Source organism: Dipodomys merriami, unplaced genomic scaffold (genome assembly GCF_024711535.1).
Source record: "Dipodomys merriami isolate MVZ:Mamm:240054 unplaced genomic scaffold, mDipMer1.0.p SCAF_654, whole genome shotgun sequence".
Lineage (NCBI taxonomy): Eukaryota > Metazoa > Chordata > Mammalia > Rodentia > Heteromyidae > Dipodomys > Dipodomys merriami.
In genome coordinates, this window is record NW_027206240.1 from 394404 (window position 1) to 413924 (window position 19521).

The 19521-nt window shown below is 58.2% G+C and overlaps 1 protein-coding gene and 1 long non-coding RNA gene across 8 annotated transcripts; one reads left to right on the forward strand and one right to left on the reverse strand.

The window, feature by feature from the left end:
• Positions 1–777: 777 nt before the first annotated feature.
• On the forward strand, positions 778–5228 carry LOC138815626 (uncharacterized). Of its 2 annotated transcripts, none has more exons than XR_011368405.1 (4): positions 778–820; positions 4580–4654; positions 4746–4817; positions 5067–5228. It is a non-coding gene; the product is annotated as an uncharacterized lncRNA (long non-coding RNA). The 2 variants fall into 2 exon arrangements; XR_011368404.1 differs by lacking the exon at positions 778–820 and adding an exon at positions 845–1154.
• A 1232-nt stretch (positions 5229–6460) lies between these two features.
• LOC138815624 (PILR alpha-associated neural protein) lies at positions 6461–12397 on the reverse strand. Of its 6 annotated transcripts, none has more exons than XM_070005032.1 (6): positions 12254–12394; positions 10794–10853; positions 9986–10524; positions 9055–9136; positions 7668–7889; positions 6461–7569 (listed from the first exon to the last, which is right to left on the reverse strand). In XM_070005032.1, the coding sequence occupies exons 2-6, from the start codon at positions 10808–10810 to the stop codon at positions 7548–7550; spliced, it is 882 nt and encodes a 293-aa protein (XP_069861133.1). In that variant the 5' UTR covers positions 10811–10853; positions 12254–12394; the 3' UTR covers positions 6461–7547. The 6 variants fall into 6 exon arrangements, with proteins under 6 accessions (XP_069861133.1, XP_069861136.1, XP_069861137.1 ...); XM_070005035.1 differs by lacking the exon at positions 12254–12394 and adding an exon at positions 12087–12167; XM_070005036.1 differs by lacking the exon at positions 12254–12394 and adding an exon at positions 11135–11208.
• Between the last annotated feature and the right edge of the window lie 7124 nt (positions 12398–19521).

Here is a 19521-nt window from a genome sequence, read left to right on the forward strand (position 1 = left end):
GATGGATGGCGCCCCCCCCACGCTCCCCGCGTCCCGTTCCCGCCGCCACCCCCCCCCCCGTCCCGCACCCCGGGGAGGGAGGGGGAGGGGCGGGGGAGGAGCCGGGCGCGCGCCCGCCGCGGCGGCGCGAGCACTCACCCGGCGGGGCCGCCGGGGCCTGGGCGGGCGGGCGCGCGCGCGCAGGGGCGTCGTTTGCGGGAGCGGCGGGGCGCCCCGGGGGCGCGGGCGCGCGCGCGCGGGCAGGCGCGGGGCCGGCGGGCACACGGGCGCGCGCGCGCGCGGGACGCCGCGGGGCGGGGGCGGGGGCGCGGGCGGCGCGCGGGGGCCTCCCTCCCCGCCGCTCCCCTCCCCTCCCGCACACTCACCCGGAAGTGCTGTCGCGGCTCGCGCCCCCGGGAACCCCGGGCCTTCCACGCCCCCCTCCCGCCCTCCCCCACACGGGCTCCGAGAGGACTCGGCGCGCGGAGAAGGCGGGGAACCGGAAGCGAGGCGGGGAGGGGAGGGAGGGAAACAGCGCTGGAGGGGAGGGGGGAACGGCACGGAGGAAAGGGGCGGGGAAGGGGCGGAGCGAGCGCCCAGGCCGAGTCACTTCCGGAGGCGGCCAGGGGACTTCCGGCGCAGGACGGGCTCCCGGGGAGTCAGGGCGGAAGTTACGAGGGAAGGGCGGAAGTGGCTTCTGCCCTGGGAAGACGTTTGACGAGGCGGAGGTGACGTCGCGACGCCGGAAGTGGCCGGGAGTTAAGGGCGGAAGCCCAGCACTGCAGCTTCCGGGAAGGAGTTGGGGCGGGAGGCGCGGCGGGTTCATGAATTATGCACCGAGGTACGAGGGGCGGCGTGGGTTCTGAACACTCGGGGGGCCGCGGCTTCGGTGTGCGCATGCCCCGCTGACGGGGCTCGAACCCCGGGCCTGGGCGCCGTCCTTCAGACTTTTCACTCACGGCTGGCGCTCCACCGCTTGGGTCACAGCTCCAGCCCAGCTTTTTGCTGGCTCCTTGGAGATCCGAGTCTCAGGGTCTTTCCTGCCCAGGCTGGCTTCGAACCGCGATCCTCAGATCTCCCGGGTAGCTAGGGTCCCCGGCCTGAGCCCCGAGGCTCTTTGACATGTGAACACTCTCTGCTCCCCGACGGCCTCTCTGCTCGCCCCCTGCACCAAGGTACGCCCTTCCCTGCTGGGTCCCCGGATCCTGATCCTCACTGTCACAGGACGTTTGTCGCCTAAGCTACAGTTCATTACAAACGCCTGCTGTGAAGTGTTCCAGGAAGCCTTCCCTGATTGCTCCAACCCAAGCCTGGTCTCGGTTCCCACAGCCAGCATTGTCTACAGCGCCCTTCATCCCCCCCACCCACAACACCCACCCCTCAATAACGAGGTGTGAGCTCATGCTCCTTTTGCTTGCTTGCCTGGATGGTGCCGTACAGTTGAGGCTTGCCTCCAGCTCGGTTTTTGCTTGTCGGTCATGGGGCTTGAACTCAGGGCCTGAGCTTTTCGCTCTAGGCTGGTGCTCTACCACTTTGAGCCATCGTACCGCTTCCAGTTTTTTGGTGGTTCACTGGAGATAAGAGTCTCACAGACTTTCCCACCTGGGCTGGGTTTGAACTGTGATCCTCAGATCGCAGCCTCCTGAATAGCTAGGATGACAGGCGTGAGCCACCGATGCCAGGCTAGTATGTGAGACTCTTATCTCCAGTGAATCACCAGAAAACTAGAAGTGGTGCTGTGGCTCAAGTAGTAGAGCCCTCACCTTGAGCTGAAGAGCTCAGGGACAGCACTCAGAGTTCAAGCCCCACAACTGACCAAAAAGAAAAAGAAGAAGAAGAAAAAAAAACCACTTTCCTGCCCAGGTGGGCTTTGAACCAATATCCTCAGATCTCAGTCTCCTGAATAGCCAAGATTACAGGCATGAGCCACCAGCTCCCCCCTTAGTCTATACTTTAATGGTGTTTTAGCTATTTCATGTTTGTAATTTCTCAGTAAGATGGTCAGCATCTCAGAGAAGAAACTATTCTCAGCTTGAAGACATAACAGATGCAGAGTAACTATATATTGTTCCAGTAACTGAGGGCTACTACAAACCTGCGTCCTCGTCTGCTCAGAAACCCACTGGGCTCAGCTGTGTTTTGGTTAGAAAAGAATTAAGGTCCCTCTTCTCAACAGTAATGGCCCCTGGGGGAGAAGGAAAATTTTTCCCTAACAAATAATCATGCCTATCTTTATAGATCTCAAAAATAAGACTCACAAGGTTTATTTTGTACTAGGTATCAGGCCTGGAAGCTCAGCCTCACATTCTCACCTGGCTTTTTCTCTTAAGGCTAGTGCTCTACCACTTGAGCCACACCTCCACCTCTGGCTTTTTCTTTTTCTTTTTTTTTTTGGTCGGCCGTGGGGCTTGAACTCTGGGCCTGGGCGCTGTCCCTCAGCTCTTCAGCTCAAGGCAAGTGCTCTACCACTTGAGCTACAGCGCCACTTCCGGTTTTCTGGTGGTTTATTGGAGATAGGAGTCTCACGGTCTCTCCTGCCCGGGCTGGCTTTGAACCGCAATCCTCAGATCTCAGCCTCCTGAGTAGCTAGGATTACAGGCGTGAGCCACCAGCGCCCTGCCACCTCTGGCTTTTTCATAGTTAACTGGAGATAAGAGTCAGAGTCACTGATTTTTTTTCAGATTTTATTTATTTTATTTTATTTTTTAAGATCTCAGTGTCCGAAGGAGCAAGGATTACAGGCATGAGCTACAGCACATAGCTGGATTTTTTTTTCTTTTTTTGGAGGGCAGTTATGGGCCTTGAACTGTTGCCTTGGGAACTGTCCCTAAGTTATTCAGCTTAAGGATAGCACTCTACCACTTTGAGCCACAGCACCACTTCTGGTTTTCTGGTGGTTCATTGGAGCTAGGAGTCTCATGGATTTTCCTGCTTCAGCTGGCTTCAAACTGTGGTCCTCAGATCTCAGCCTCCTGAGTAGTTAGGACAGACACCAGCACCTGTCTTAATCCTTAGGAGGCAAAGATCCAACTATTTGGGCTGATTTAAGGCTAGGTCAGCAAAAAAGGAAAAGAACTCTGGGCCTGGGCACTGTCCCTCAGTTCTTCAGCTCAAGGCAACCATTTGAGCCACAGCACCACTTCTACCCTTTTCTGCTTATGTGGTGCTGAGGAATCGAACCCAGGGCTTCATGCATACAAGGCAAGCACTTGACCACTGAGCCACCTGCCCAGCCCAGGAAAAGAAAATATTGATGAGATCTCATTTTAGCCAATAGCTCAGTGTCACCCCAACCATTTTGGGGATGGAAATCTGGAGGACTGCAGTTCCAAACCTGCCTGGGCAAAGTTCACAGAACCTCATCTCAACAGAAAAAAGCTAGATGCAGAGATGCATGCCTGTCACCTAAGGTATCATGGAAAGCCCAAACTAAGAGGACTTGTGGTCCAGCCTGGGCCAATAGCAAGACCCTGACTCCCAAATAACGTAAGCAAAAAGTAGCGGAGACATGTCTCAAAGGATAGAGCGCCTGTCTGGCAAGCAGAAAGCTCTGGGTACAAACCTAGGACCAACGAGAAAAAAAAAAAAGACAAAAGCAACAGCCAAATAGTAATAATCACTTTACGTTCTGGTTCTCCTGTGCCTAACTCCTCTGCTGGCAAGTTTGTGTTTCAATCCTGGAGCTTGAACTCAGGGCTTAGGTGCTGTCCCCCCCCTCCACTTTTCTTTGTGGGTAATGGGGCTTGAGCTCTGGACTTGGGCGCTGTACCTCAGCTCTTCAGCTCCAGGCTGGTGCTCTACCACTTGAGCCATAGCGCCACTTCTGCTTTTCTAGTGGTTTATTGGAGACAAAAGTCTCACAGACTTTCCTGCCCGGGCTGGCTTTGAACCATGATCCTCAGATCTCAGCCTCCTGAGTAGCTGGGATGACAGGCGGGAGCCACCAGCGCCTGGTGCGGATCTGAAGTTCTTTAAACACCACAAAGCTTTGGAGCCCTCACCGAGGGGCGGAGGGGGAGGAGGACTGAAGTCATTTTAATCAGGGTTCCCAGCTGGCCCGATTTCCATCTTGAATCATTCCCACACTAGCTCTGTGCCTGGGAGTTCCCTCCTCACTGGGATTTCCCCAATCTGAGTCGATCTGAGCTGCCACGGTAAGTATTGCAGTTGGGCGCAGGCTGGCTGAGTCATTTGATACTGAGAAATTGTGCCTGTTACCTAGTGTCCAAGAACTTTCTAGGGCCAAGCCCCGCGATCAACAAGAAAAAAAACTGAGGAACAGTACGGTCATTGCTGTGTGTGTGTGTGCACGTGTGTGTGTACATGCCAGTCCTGGGACTTGACCTCAGCACTCTACCACTTGAACCACAACTCCACTTCTGGCTTTTTGCTGTTCAACTGGCCCTAAGAATCTCATCAACTTTTCTGCTACCCAAGCTGGCTTCGAACCATGATCCTCAGACCTCTCCGTCTCCTGAGTTAGCAGTGATAGCAAGCATGAACTCCCAGCGCCCAGCTAAAGTCTCTTGTTTTAACTCTGGGAGAAGGCTTTCCTCAGGGCTGCGTGACGGTTCATCTTCATCTGTGATCATTTCTCTAGAACAATCCACAAGCCCAGGGTTTGTCCCCTTTCTCCTCTGTCGTTTGGAAGGAGGTACTGAGGAACAAGGGCCGGGTAAGGATCTGGTGTCCTGCTGGTATATTCTAATTTATTTCAATTTGGGGAAACAGTCTAATCAGGCGGTAATTAATTCCCTCTTCATTAGGGGCCTTCGAGTGTGCCTGGTGCATATGCATGAGCCCCGGGTCACAATGTCCCTCGGAAAAGGCTGCTGAAGGTGACAGTACTTGAAAGTCCCTCCCTGTGTCAATGCCCGCCCCCCAAGACTTGATTTCGGGGGGGGGGGGGGGGAATATGGACCCATCCACTCCCACAGCAGCCCTCGCCTTCAGCTGGTTGATCCAGCCCACCTCAGTAAGCACGAGCCCACAATGTCTGTTTTGTGCATTTAGTGCCAGTACTGGGACTTGAACTCAGGGCTGGGCACTAATCACTTGCCTTTTTAATCTTTCTTTTCTTTACTCAGGTTGGTACTCGACCACCTGAGCCACACCTCCACTTCAGGCTTTTTGCCAGTGCACTGCAGGTGAAGACTCTCCTGGACTTTTCCTACCCAGGCTGGGTTCAACCCACCCTCCTGGGATCTCCACCTTCTGAGTCGCTGGGATTACAGGCATGCGCCACCGTGCCCGGCTTCCTGTCATTGCTTGATCACTCTTCGCCTTAACTTAATTCTCTTCCCTGAGGGGAGTCTGGCACCTTCAACAGACACACTGCTCCAGTCCGGAATAATACCTCTGCAATGAGACACAGCCTCACTCCCCCACCCGTAAAACAACACCTACCAACACATCCGCCATCCTGCCTTCCAGCCCTTCAGAGAGGCAGGTACGGCCCTGGGCTGCCCACACTGCCCTCTGGCATGCGCATGCGCGTGCACACACACACACCATGGTCTCCTATCCCTCCTTGGGGGCTACCCTATTTCTAGGGAGCAGGTAGGGGCATAAATGGGGGGGGAAGGAACTGGGGTGGTTACCATGACAACGGAGCCTAGCAACAGCTGAGAAGCTGATGTGTAGGCTACAATGGAGGCTTCAGAGGTGACTGATCCCAGCTGGGCAGCCTGTGCGCCCTCCCCCCAACACACCCCGTAATTCCACCCCCGTACCCCAGCAAGTGCCTCTTTCTCAAGCAAGGGCAGAGGAGGAAAACTAATCAGATGGCCACAGGGCTTCTCAGGAGACTTTTTTTTTTGGGGGGGGGGACAGCTGCAAATGGGGGCCAATTAGCAGGCAAGGACAAAAATAAAGCGGGCCAAACCTGCTCCTCCTTCTCCTCTGCGCCATCTTTCTCTTCTTCCAGCTCTTCCCCTCCACCCGTCCTAGAAGTTCTCCCTTCTTTGCTGGCTTGCGCCGCTGCCTGGCCTATATAATTACCCCCTCCCTCCTTTTCCTTGACCTTCACAGACAGGGAACTACAGGGGCACACTTCCAATTCCAGTTCTGGTTCTTTCCATTTCCAGACTGCGCATGCGCACCCCTCCCTCCGCTTTCTCCTACTTCTATTCTGTCCCAACGGGAAGATGCTCATGGAGCTGAGATCTGAGGATCGCAGTGCAAAGCCAGCCTGGGCAGGAAAGCCCCTGAGAGTCGTCTCCAGTTAAGCAGCCAATTGCCAGAATGGAGGTGTGGTTCAAGTGGTAAAGCATCAGCCTTTGTTTTTGGGAGGGGGAATCTAAGGGATAGCATCCAGGCCCTGAGTACAAGCCCCAGTACAGACAGACAGACAGACAGACACACACACGGTTGCCATCAGTCCCATTCAGCTGGCGCAGGTCATGTCCAGTCAGACCCTTCTTCTTCCCTGCCTGCCCTTCCCCTCCTCTTCCTCTTCCTCTTCCGAAGTGCGCACTCGGAGTATCTTGCAAAGGCTTTATTTGAAAATTCTGAAACTTAACATCCCACAAGAATTCAAGGTAATCACCACGAGAAGAGAATACAAAAATATATATCACAGCGAGGAGCCAGGTGACAGGTGGGGGGGCAGGCGGAGGGGGGGGCAGGCGGAGGGGGGCTGGAGGAAGCGGGGAGACGTGGTGGAGACAGAGCTCCTGATGGCCTTGAACCAGCTCCATCCCTGGCGGCCTACACTGAGCTCCGGAGGCCCGGAAGGAGGCTGGGAAGGGGAGGCCCGGCCCAGGCAGGGGGAGACTCACAGACAGACAGCCAGGACAGACAGAACGAGGAGGACTCGGGAGCCAGGGAGGGCAGGACAAATGGAGAGTCTCTTTGTCATGGAATGCAGCAGGGGACTCCCCAAATACCCCCCCACACACCCAGACCTTCGGTCATGGGGGCCCGACTACCCCCATTGGGGCTGGGGGGGCGCAGGGCGTGAGATGGGCTGGGGCGGAGGAGGGGCGCCAGGAGCCCCGCCGGCCTCGCGTCCCCCCCCCCCCCCGGCGGCATGCAGAGAGGCCGCGGCCACGGGCAGCAGAGCCCGCCACGCCAGTGGAGTGTGCGGCGATGAAAGACGGGAAACGCGGGCGCGCGCGAGGGGGGGCCGGGTGCGCAGGCGCGCGAATGAGGATGGGGCCGGGTGCGCAGGCGCGCAAATGAGGATGAGGATGGGGCCGAGGCGCGCACGCGAGGGGGGGGGGGCCGGGTGCGCAGGCGCACGAATGAGGATGGGGCCGAGGCGCGCACGCGCGTGTCCGCAGGCGCGCGCACGGGGGTGGGGGCCGGGCGGCGCAGGCGCGCGCACGCAAGCGTGGGGCCGGGCAGAGGCGCGCGCACGGGACGGGGTCCCGCAGACCAGGGTCGCCGCGGACGGGCGCGGGAGTGTGCCGAGGAGGCCCAGGCCAAGTGTCGGCCCCCTCCCCCGTCACAGGAGGGCGAGGCTCAGCCCAGGCCGGGGGCATCCGGGGTGCAGCGCCCAGGGGCCCCCCTCAGCCGGGACCCCCGGGCCTCCTGCTTGGCGGCACCCCAACACAGGAGGGGGAGCGTCACAGGTTCACCAGGGGGATCCTGAGGGGAAGAGCAGAGGGCGGTCAGGGACCCAGGGGCTGGCACGGAGGGTGGGGGACCGAGGGACCCTCCCCCCCCCCCCCGCGGCCCGCGCTCACCGGTTCATCTGCAAGGCTGGAACCCCCTTGGGCTGGGGCATCCCGGGCCGGGGCCCCCCTCGGGGCTCTTCGTGGTCAGGGGTGGGGGTGGGCGAGTCCCCGAAAGCCCCCAGCACAGTGACCCCCGCGGGGGACAGGTCCGCGAGCGGCTGCTGGCTGTCCTCCGGCCGCAGGGCGCCCTGCTGCCCCGAGGGCCGGCGCCGCTTCTGGCTGCGATCCCAGCTGGGGGGCACAGGGGGGGTCACTCACGCCCCCCACAAAGCCAAAGCCCACATACACCTGCGTTCCCTGCACAAGAAACCTATGGGACCTCCCCCAACCCACCCCGTCTCCCCCCACACACACCCCCTGCAGGACCAAAGTGACTTCTAGTTCAAAGCCAGCGAACGACCCCAACGCCTCTCTCAGTGAGGTGTGAGGGAACGTGACTAAGTGAGTGTAGAAACCTCTAGATGCTCTTCATCCTGCCTGGATGGGAGGAGGGATCTGCAGCCTAAAATCCCGCCTCCCACACTTTATAGAGAATTCCCAGGCCTGGCCCTGGTGGGGCGCGCCCGTGATCCTAGCTGCTCAAGAGACTGCCATCTGAGGGCTGGGCAGGTGGCTCAGTGGTAGAGCGCTCGCCTAGCATGCATGAAGCCCCAGGTTCAAATCCTCACTACCACAGACACAGAAAAGGCCAGAAGTGGTGCTGTGGCTCAAGGGGTAGAGCGTTAGCCTTGAGCCAAAGACAGAAAGAGGAAGGAAGGAAGGAGACTAACATCTGAGGATTGCAGTTCAAAGCCACACCAGGCAGGAAAGTAAGACTCTTATCTCCAAGAAACCACCCAAAAAGCAGTACATGGAGCGTGGCTCACAGTGGTAGAGCGCTAGTCTTAAGCAAAAATAAGAACAAACTGTGGACAGTGTCTAGGCCTTGAGCTCGAGCCTACAACTGACCCCCCCAACAAAAATTCTCCATTCTTCTTTCCTCCCATTCTCTACAGAAGAAAAGCACACTGGTTCTCACAGCCCAGCCTAAGGTCTAACCTTCAGTCAATTTCCTGCCCCAGCCTTCCCCAGACTGCCACCCTCTTCCTCCTCAGTTCCCTGCCAAGCACCAGTAGCTCATGCCTGTAATCCGAGCTACTCAGGAGGCTGAGATCGGAGGCTCTAATTTCAAGGCCAGACCAAGCAGGAAAGTCTCACTTATTTCCAATTAACACCCCCACACACCCAAAAAAAAGTGGACCTGTGGCTCAAATAAATAAGAGTGTCATCCTTGAGCAAAAGAAGCTAAGGGACAGTGGCTAGGCCTTGAATTCAAGCCCCAAGACTGGCACAGAAACAAAAACCACACCACAACCCAGGGGGGTCCCCAACCAGCGGCCAGCACCCCACAGCTTACCAGAACTTGAATATGATGCCAGTAGCCACCAGAACAATGATGATGGAGATGGTGATGGTGACATACAGTTGCGGGTCCACACCTAACAGGATGGAGACCACGGTTAAGTTGAGCACTGTCCTGTGAGTCCACACAGCCCACTCTTCCTGTTCCTGTGTGCGCCATACTGGAACTTTTAACTCAGGGCCTGACCATTCTCCAGTCCCTTAGCTCCCCCCCACCCCACCCAAAGTCGGTCCTTTACCACTTGAACCATGCCTCCAGCTTTCTGGTGTGGCTTCACTGGAAAGAAAAAGTGTGGAGGACTTTTCCTGCCTGGGCTGGCTTCGATCCACCATCCTCAAATCTCAGCTTCCTGACTAGACAGGATTCCAGGCATGAGCCACTAGTGCCCAAGACCTATTTATTCTTGAACTCAGGGCCTGGGCGCCGTCCCTGAGCTTCTTTGGCTCAAGGCTCAGGGCTCTACCACTTGAGCCACAGCGCCACCTCCAGCTTTTTCTGTGTATGTGGTACTGAGAAATCAAACCTGGGGCTTCACGCATGCTAGGCGAGCACTGTGCCACTGAGCCACCTGCCCAGCCCCCCCCCATTTATATGTTATTATCTTTTTATTTAAGGTCTGTTAACTGTGCTCCACCAGCTCTTACAGGCCCGGGTTCTCCAAGATCACAGGAAACTGACATCTTCAGAGCCCTCTAGACCCTGGTTGACCCCAAACCCTGGCCTGGGCCATCTGTGGGCTCCGCCTGAGCCAGCCCTTCCCGCAGCATCTCCGCCTGAACCCCCCACTCTAGTTTGCCAGGCCCAGGCTGGTCTTACAGCATGCATGACGTGGGCTGACCCTCACTGATAAGGTCTCTCCACCTGCAGCCAGCCTCCCCCCTCCCCGCCCCCCCACCTGAACCCTCCCCCCACCGGGCCCCCTCACCTTCGCCACGCCCCCCAAACAGGAATGGTCTCAGGGTGGCCAGAGTCTCTCCCAGAATCAGCCCGTCTCCGTCATCCCGCATGGAGTCTGAGTTGGGGTGGGGGGTAGCCAGCCCGTGGGGGGCTACAAAACCATAGTCCAGGGGTAGAAACCCGGGGTTGACAGAGTTAGGGTCTCCCCCGTCCTCTCGAGACACCGTGGGCCCCCATACAATCGCCCAGGGGTACTGGGAAGATGGGGGCCCCTCCTCAAAGCCTGAGGGGGTGGCGGGGGGCGCCGTGCCCGGCAGGATCTGCCGCCGGGATCTGGGGGCCCGGGAGGATCGACTGGGTGGGGGTGCCCGTTCCCACACGCACACGTGTCGGGGGGCTGAGGGCCCGCCTCGGGAGCATGGCGGGCGGGCTGGGGCTGGTGGGGTTCGAGGGGAGGAGGAAGAAGAGGAGGAGGAGGAGGAGGAGGAGGAAGAAGAAGAGCCCTGAGCAGGCCGTGGGAGAGGCAGCAACAGCAGTGGCCAGAGAGGGAGGAGGGGAGACAGAAGCCTACAAGAAGGGAGAGAAAGCCGGTGAGAGACCCAGGCCCCCTGAGCCCGCGTGAGCCACAGGGCAGACTCGCAGCAGAACTTCCCAACCGCCTCCCTCCAGCTCCAGCTCCAGCAGCTCCTTGGAAAGACCCAGGCCTTCCTGGCCTCCCCTCCTAGAGCCCCTCAAGATGGATGGCCTAGGTAGGAAAAGCAAAGCCACCCTGACCCCCCCCCAATGACCCCCTTGGTCACCTCCCCCCCTCCCACCGCCAGCTGGGCCAAACTTACCACATTCTGCATTTCATGTCTGAGGTCTTTCTCAGCTGTGACCCAGATTTTCAACCTTTACTGGGGGGGGGGAGTGGAGAAAAGAAGGGGGTCATCCCATATGCACCCCCAATCTACTCATCCCCCGCTCTGCACCCCCTTCCATCCTCCAACCAGGACCCACCATCTCCCAGCATCCTTGTCGATTTCTTTCCCGGCCCCCGATCTATAACTTCCTGGGGGGGGGTGCCCGCCTTCCCTCCCCGCACCCCGAGCCTCCCCCCTCCTCCTGCCCCACCGCGCCAGGCTTTTCCTGGATCTTAAATTAGAGGCAAGAACCTTGTGATTCCTGGAGCACCTACCGCCAGGGAGGGAGGGAAGGAGGGGGGAGAGGAGGGCGAGGGGAGGAGGGGGCGGGAGCGGGGAGGGTGGGCGGGGAGCTGCGTTTTCCAGTCAATCACCCTCGGGCCCAGGTGGTCTCCCCTCAGGGACCTGGGGAGGAGAGGGGGAGGGCTGGCCACGTGTGGTCAGGGCTCAGGGGGGTGGATGGGGGGGCAGGCTCCCCCAAATGAAGGAGGACCTGGTCCCCAATGAACCCCGTTCTGAGCCTCAGCTACTCCCCCAGCAAATAGCGGGGGGGGGGGGGGGGGGGGAGTGTGGGGAACCATCTTGGGGACACAGGGAGGAGGGGCAGGGAAGGGGGGAGAGGAGGAGGGGGCAGAGGAAGGGTGGGGGGGTAAAGGAGGGGAGGGGGGCAGAGGAGGGGAGGGGGGGCAGAGGAGGGGAGGAGGGGGCAGAGGAGGGAAGGGGGGGCAGAGGAGGGGAAGGGGGGCAGAGGAGGGGAGGGGGGGCGGAGGAGGGGGCGGAGGAGGGGAAGAGGGGGCAGAGGAGGGGAGGGGGGGCAGAGGAGTGGAGGGGGCAGAGGAGGGGAGGGGGGGCAGAGGAGGGGAGGGGGGCAGAGGAGGGGAGGGGGGCAGAGGAGGGGAGGGGGGCAGAGGAGGGGAGGGGGGGCAGAGGAGGGGAGGGGGGCAGAGGAGGGGAGGGGGGGCAGAGGAGGGGACAGGAGGGGGAGGAGGCGCCAGGGGGCCGGAGGGTCAGGCCGGGGTGAGGAGGCCCAGGCTGGAGGAAGGAGGCCGGAGGCTGGGGCGGGGGGGGGGGGGAGGCGGGGAGGGGAGGGGGGCGCGGGATGGCGCGGGGCGCGGACGAGGGGAGACGGGTGGGGAGGTGGGGAGGGGCCGCGGCCCCGCGCCCCGCGTCCCCCCGCGCCCCGCGCCCCCCCCCTGCGCCCCCCCCCGCGCCCCGCGCCCCGCCGACCTGTTGGGCGCCGCCGCCGAGGGCGGGGGAGGCGGGCCGGGCCCCGGGCGGAGAGGGGGCCGCGGCCCGGGAGGCTGCGCGGGGCGCGGGGCTGAGCCGGGCCCCCTCCCCTCCCCTCCCTCCCCTCCCCTCCCTCCCCTCCCGGGCCGGGCCGGGGCGGCGCTCACCTGCCCGCCGGGCGCGGCGGCGCGGGCGCTGGTGCTGGCGGGGGGCCGGGGGCGCGCGGCGGCGGGCGGGGCGCGGGGCATGGTCGGCGGACGCGCAGCAGCCGGGCCGAGGGGGGCGGGCGCCCGGGGCGGCGGCGGCGGCGGCGGCGGGAGACGCGGAGCTCGGCCCCGCTCGGCCCCGCTCGGCTCGGCCCCGCTCGGCTCGGCCCCGCTCGGCTCGGCCCCTCTCGGCTCGGCTCGGCTCGGCTCCGCTCGGCTCGGCTCGGCTCGGCCCCGCTCGGCTCGGCTCCGCTCGGCTCGGCTCGGCCCCGCTCGGCTCGGCCCCGCTCGGCTCCGCTCGGCTCGGCTCGGCTCGGCCCCGCTCGGCTCGGCCCCGCTCGGCTCGGCTCGGCCCCGCTCGGCTCGGCTCCGCTCGGCTCGGCTCGGCCCCGCTCGGCTCGGCTCGGCTCGGCCCCGCTCGGCCCCGCTCGGCTCGGCCCCGCTCGGCTCGGCTCCGCTCGGCTCGGCTCGGCCCCGCTCGGCTCGGCTCGGCTCGGCCCCGCTCGGCTCGGCCCCGCTCGGCTCGGCTCGGCCCCGCTCGGCTCGGCCCCGCTCGGCTCGGCCCCGCTCGGCTCGGCTCGGCTCGGCTCCGCTCGGCTCGGCTCGGCTCGGCCCCGCTCGGCTCGGCTCGGCCCCGCTCGGCTCGGCTCGGCTCGGCCCCGCTCGGCTCGGCCCCGCTCGGCTCGGCCCCGCTCGGCTCGGCTCGGCTCCGCTCGGCTCGGCCCCGCTCGGCCCCGCTCGGCCCCGCTCGGCTCGGCTCGGCTCGGCCCCGCTCGGCCCCGCTCGGCTCGGCTCGGCTCGGCTCGGCCCCGCTCGGCTCGGCTCGGCTCCGCTCGGCTCGGCTCGGCCCCGCTCGGCTCGGCTCGGCTCCGCTCGGCTCGGCCCCGCTCGGCCCCGCTCGGCCCCACTCGGCTCGGCTCGGCTCGGCCCCGCTCGGCTCGGCTCGGCTCCGCTCGGCTCGGCTCGGCTCGGCCCCGCTCGGCCCCGCTCGGCCCCACTCGGCTCGGCTCGGCTCGGCTCGGCTCGGCCCCACTCGGCTCGGCTCGGCTCGGCTCGGCTCCGCTCCGCTCCGCTCGGCCCCGCTCGGCTCGGCTCGGCCCCGCTCGGCTCTGCTCGGCCCCGCTCGGCTCGGCTCGGCTCGGCTCGGCTCGGCCCCGCTCGGCCCCGCTCGGCCCCACTCGGCTCGGCTCGGCTCGGCTCCGCTCCGCTCCGCTCCGCTCGGCCCCGCTCGGCTCGGCTCGGCCCCGCTCGGCTCTGCTCGGCCCCGCTCGGCCCCGCTCGGCTCGGCTCGGCCCCGCTCGGAGCCCGGGCCGGTCTCGGGTCAGTGGGGTGCAGGGCTGGCCCCGCGCCCCGGGCCCCAGCCCCACGGTCCCCCGAACAGCTGGAGGACGCTGGGCCCAGCTCCCGCCGGCCCCGGGGAGCCCGGCCGCTCGGGAGGCCGGGATCGGAGGACAGCGGTTCGAAGCCAGCCGGGGCAGGAAAGCCCGCGAGACTCTGATCTCCAATGGACCGGCAAAAAGCCAGAGGTGGGGGCGCGACCCAAGGGGTAGAGCGCCAGCCCCGAGCGAGAAAGCTCAGGGACTGAGCCCGAGGCCTGAGTTCAAGTCCCAGGACCTGCACACACAGACAGACAGACAGACACACAGGTATGCATGTGTATGTACACATACATACACGTATGTACACATACACACAGATGCATGCATGCATGCACACACACGAGGTAGATTACACACAGACACACAGGCATGCATGTGTACGTACACAGATACACATATGTACATATACACAGACGCATGCATGCATACAGACACAGGCATGTGTATGTATGTACACATACATACACGTACATACATATACACAGACTCATACATGCATACACACAAGAGGTAGATGCATAAATGCACACACACACGGGAGGTAGACGCACACACACACACACACACACACACACACACTGAGAGGTAAACGGAAGAATAGCAAAGACCACACTCTAACATCGACAGTACACCTCTCTCTTCCATTCTGGTCCTGCTACAACGAATTCCCTCAAAAACAACCCAAATGATCTTTAGAAACCAGTGGATCAGGTCCCAGGTGTAGTACCAGATTCCCAAACTTCTCTGGTTTCTCTATTTCTAGATTTCCACGCCGCAGCTGCAGTGGCCCTGATCCTTTTCCTACAAGGAGCCAGGCGGAACCTTCCTCAGGGACTTCGTATTGGCTGTTCCCTCAATCCGGAACAATTTTCCCAATCACTCACCCTTCCCCTCGGGTCTCACTTAGAGCCAAAGTCTCCTTGGGAGGATTTCCCTAATCTGTCTCCCTCCCCTACATCACCCTGGCCTGAAATCAGACATGTAGAAGATGCCATACTCCTGTTTTATTGTTGTCAGTCGTGGGGCTTGAACTCTGGGCCTGGGCGCCGTCCCTGAGCTCTTCAGCTCAAGGCTGGCGCTCTACCACTTGAGCCACAGCGCCACTTCCGGTTTTCTGGTGGTTCACTGGAGATGAGAGTCTCACAGACTTTCTTGCTGGGGCTGGCTTTGAACCATGAGCCTCAGATCTCAGCCTCCTGAGTAGCTGGGATGACAGGTGTGAGCCACAGGTACACAGTGGCTGTTTTATTCTTCCTGACCTCTAAATGCTCTAGCCTCTTAGGGCCTAGCCCTTCGCCTCCATATTTCAATGTTCTGTTCAGTGATCTCATCCAATCTCAGGGTTTCAATGTTATGGAAATGTCAGTGAGCCCTAAATTGATATCCAGAGGGCTTGACTCACCCATCCGACTGCATGCACTGCACGTGAGCAATTTACAGCCAAGCAAAGCAAACATGTCGGAAGTAGACATTATGAATGCTTCCAGCATAATCGATTGCTCTCCTGGTGTTCCCCATCCTGGCCAAGATAACACCTGGTTTATTCAGACTAAAAACCCTTAACTGGACCCAGGCAGCTCCCGCCTGTCATCCCAGCTACTCAGGAAGCTGAGATCTGAGGTCAAGAGTTTGAAACCCAGCCCAGGCAGGAGAGGTTTTAAGGTTTTTATCTCCAGTGAACCACCAAAAAGCCAGAGTGGAGGTGTGGCTCAAGTTGGTAGAGCACTAGCCTTGAGCACAGAAACCTCCAGGACAGCACCCAGGCCCTGAGTTCAAACCCACAAACAGCTTCATAGTCAAGTTGTATTGTCTTTGGAGACTCATTTTGTAGACTCAGTTTACCTTTGTTTATGCTCTGCTTCTCTACACTGAAGAGCAGACAGTGGCGTTTATCTTGCTTACCCTGGATCCTAACTCCTACCCCAGTGCCTTTGCATATGTCAGCCGCTTCATGGCTTAATGAACGTGGTGGGAGACTCCTGCCTACTCTGAACTCTTCTTCGTTCTCTTTGGCTTGTCCCTTTGCCTTTCCTCTCTGTCTGTCTCTTCCCAGTGCCGAAAGCCTCAAGCGGAGTCTCTATTCACAGATTCTCCCCCTATTGCTGCAGCTGCTCTGTTGCTCTGTCACTAGCCTGGCACCCGATCGACCAAGTAACTCATGACTCAGTGGAAGTCCTCCTCCTCACCAGCTGTCAGCACCATGATTCATTTTTCCTCCCTTCCTTTCTTCCTTCCTTCCTTCCTTCCTTCCTTCCTTCCTTCCTTCCCTCCTTCTTTCCTTTTCTTCCTTCCCTTTCTTCTTTCCTCTCACTATCTGCAGAGAACTGTTTGATGATTGAGAGAACCAGAACAAAGCCACCTGAGTCCTCTTTAGTCTGTGTAGCCAGTACTGGGGCTTGAGCTAAGTACCTGGGTACTGTCCCTAATATTTTTTCACTCAAGGTTGGCACTCTACTACTTGAGCCACAGCTCCACATCGGGCTCTCTGGTGGATCATGGGAGATAAGATTTTAATGGGCTTTCCTGTCTAGGCTGGCATTGGACTTGGGATCTTCCTTTCTCAGCCTCCTGAGTGGCTGGGATTACAGGCGTGAGCTACCAGCACCTGGCTTTCCCTGTTGTCTTTGTAGAACTTGTTGTAGCATAAAGGAGAAGCGGAGCTGATGGCAGAAGAGACCCAGAGTAGAGGTCATTGATAGAGCCCATGCTGAGCATGCTCAAGGCCTTAGTTTTCATTCCTAACAAGGCCATTTGTGTGTGCACGCGGGCATGCGCACACACACATGCCAGTACTGGGCTTGAACTCAGGGCCTTATACTCTTGCTTGGCTTGTTCTGTTCAAAGCCAACGCTCTACCACTTGAATCACAGCTCCACTTCGAGCTTTTTAATTAGAGATCAGAGTCTCAGGAACTTTTGTAACTGGCTAGCTTTTTTTTTTTTTTTTTTGGTCGGTCATGGGCCTTGAACTCTGGGCCTGAGCGCTGTCCCTCAGCTCTTCAGCTCAAGGCGAGCGCTCAACCACTTGAGCTACAGCGCCACTTCCGGTTTTCTGGTGGTTTATTGGAGATAAGAGTCTCACGGTCTCTCCTGCCCGGGCTGGCTTTGAACTGCGATCCTCAGATCTCAGCCTCCTGAGTAGCTAGGATTACAGGCGTGAGCCACCAGCGCCCGGCACCTGGCTAGCTTTAAACCTTGATCCTCAGATCTCAACCCCCTGAGTGGCCACTGGGTGCCACCAGAACCCCGTTTATCTTTCTGGCTTCATTGCTGTCTCCCCACAAAGTACTTCCTGTTACTTAGGTTTATTTTGCATATATGCATACACATAAAAACTTCATTGTCATAAAAGACACATATAATTTACCATCAACCAATTAGTGTATAGTTGAGTGCTATTAAATACAGATGGAATGTTCTACAAAATGACCCCCATTCATTTCCAGAACACTTTATTTTTGCCAATCCTGGGGCTTGAACTCAGGGCCCTATCCTGATCTTCTTTTGCTTAAGGGTAGCGCTCTACCACTTGAGCCACAGCACCACTTCTAGCTTTTTCTGTGGCTGTGGTACTAAGGAATCGAACCTGGGGCCTCAGGCATGCTAGGCAAGCGCTCTACCACTGAGCCTCATTCCCAGTCCCTGGATATTTTTTTTTTAATGTTGAGACTTCTTGTTATGTATGTGAGATAGTTTTCCTTTGATTTAAAGCCTCCTAAATAGCTTTCAATGAAATATATTTTTTGCATACGGATAAAGTACACATTCTGTCTTATTGACTCCTAGATATTATTTTGATTTTTCTGTTATAGTTAACATTACTTTTTTAAGACTGAAGTTTCAGAAGTGCTTTTTGCTGATCTATAGGAATGCAGTTGATTTTCAATATTAGTTGTAGTAGAGCAAACAATTTTGATACAGTCTTGCTTCTGTGCAATAATTTTTTTCTATAGACATTCAGAATTTTCTCCCAATCACCTCATCAGCAACAAGATAGAAGAAGTTTCCTTTCTCTTTTCCAGTGCTAAGCTTTTAATTTCCCTTTCTGTGCTGGCAGGACTTTTATTGCAATGTTCAAAGGAAGAAGTGACGAGCCGTTCTGTTCTTGCTTTTAAAAGAAACACTTCTAATATTTTGTTTCTTGGAACGGTGGTTGCAGTGTGAAGCTGCGAGGTTTCAACCTCCAGCGCCACAAAAATGAAAAACACCCAGAAAAATAAGTGAACAAATGGTGTTTGCTACAGTGTCTTTCGTTTTCTTTTCCATTTATTTATTCTTTTATTCTTTTAGTTGGATGTGGAGCTTGAACTCAGGGCGTGGGCGCTGTCCCTGAGCTTTTCTTGCTCAAGTCTGGTGCTCTACCACTTGAGCCACAGCGCCATTTCTGGTTTTCTGATGGTTCATTGGAATAAGAGTCTCATGGACTTTTCCTAACCCAGTTGGCTTCAAACTGTGATCCTCAGATCTCAGCCTTCTGAGTACTGGGATTACGCACAAGAGCCACCAGTGACTCCTTCCTTCCTCTCCCCTTCTCTTTTTGGTCAGTCATAGGGCTTGATCTTGTTTTGTTCAAGGCTAGCCCTCTACCACTTGAGCCACAGCGACACTTCCAGCTTTTCTGTGTGTGTGGTACTGAGGAATCGAACCTGGGGCTTCATGCATGCTAAGCGAGCACTCTACCACTGAGCCACCTTCTCAGCCTCTTTCCTTGATTTTGTGCCAGTACTGAAGCTTGAACTCAGGCTATAGGCACTAGCCTTTAGCTTTTTCACTCAAGGCTGGTGCTTTGCCACTTGAGCCACAGCTCTACTTCCAGCTTTTTATTACTTTAATGGAGATAAGAGTCTCACAGACTTGGCCAGTTGCTGGTAGCTCCTACCTATAATCCCAGCCAGTCGGGAGGCTGAGACTGAGGATCATAGTTCAAAGCCAGCCTGAGCAAAAAATTTCGTGAGGCTGGGAAGGTGGCACAGTGGTAGAGCGCTTGCCTTGCATGCCTGAGGCCCTGGGTTCAATTCCTCAGCACCACATAAGCAAAAAGGAAAAAAAAAAAAAGAAATTTCATGGGACTCTGATTGCTTCTGAACCACTAAAAAGGCTGGAAATGGCTCAGATGGTAGAGCACTAGCATTGAACAAAGAAGACTCAAGGACAGCACCCAGCCCTCAATTCAAACCCAGAATTGGCGTGTGCAAACTCCAGGCTAGCTTTGAACCACAGTCATCAGATCTCAGTCTACTGAGTAGCTGGCACCCAGCTTGAGCCAGATATTTATTGGAATGGTAGAACATTCACCCAACATATACCAGCCCATCACCCAAGTCACAAACAATTAGGTGAGAGCTGGGTGCAGTGTCTCAACCTGTAATCCTAACTACTTGTCACTCAGGTAACACAGGTTAGGAGAATCATAGTTCAAAGCTAGCCTGGGGTAAAAGTTAGTGAGAACTGCAGCCTAACTAAGAAAAGCTGAGAAATGTGGCATTTACCTGTCACCCCAGCTAACTGGAACGATGAAATAGGGAAATTGTGATACAAGCCAGTCAAACATGAGAACTTAAACAATGACTAAAGGTCTGGGCAGGTGGCTCAGTGGTGGAGCGCTCGCCTAACATGCATGAAGCCCTGGGTTCGATTCCTCAGCACCACAGACACAGAAAAAGCCAGAAGTGGCGCTGTGGTTCAAGTGGCAGAGTGCTAGTCTTGAGCAAAAGCAGCTCAGGGACAGCGCTCAGGCCCTGAGTTCAAAACCCCTGATGGGCAAAATAAAAAGACTCAAGCAAAAATGGTAGGGATAGCCAGGCGCCGGTGGACTCCCGCCTGTCATCCCAGCTCCTCAGGAGGCTGAGAT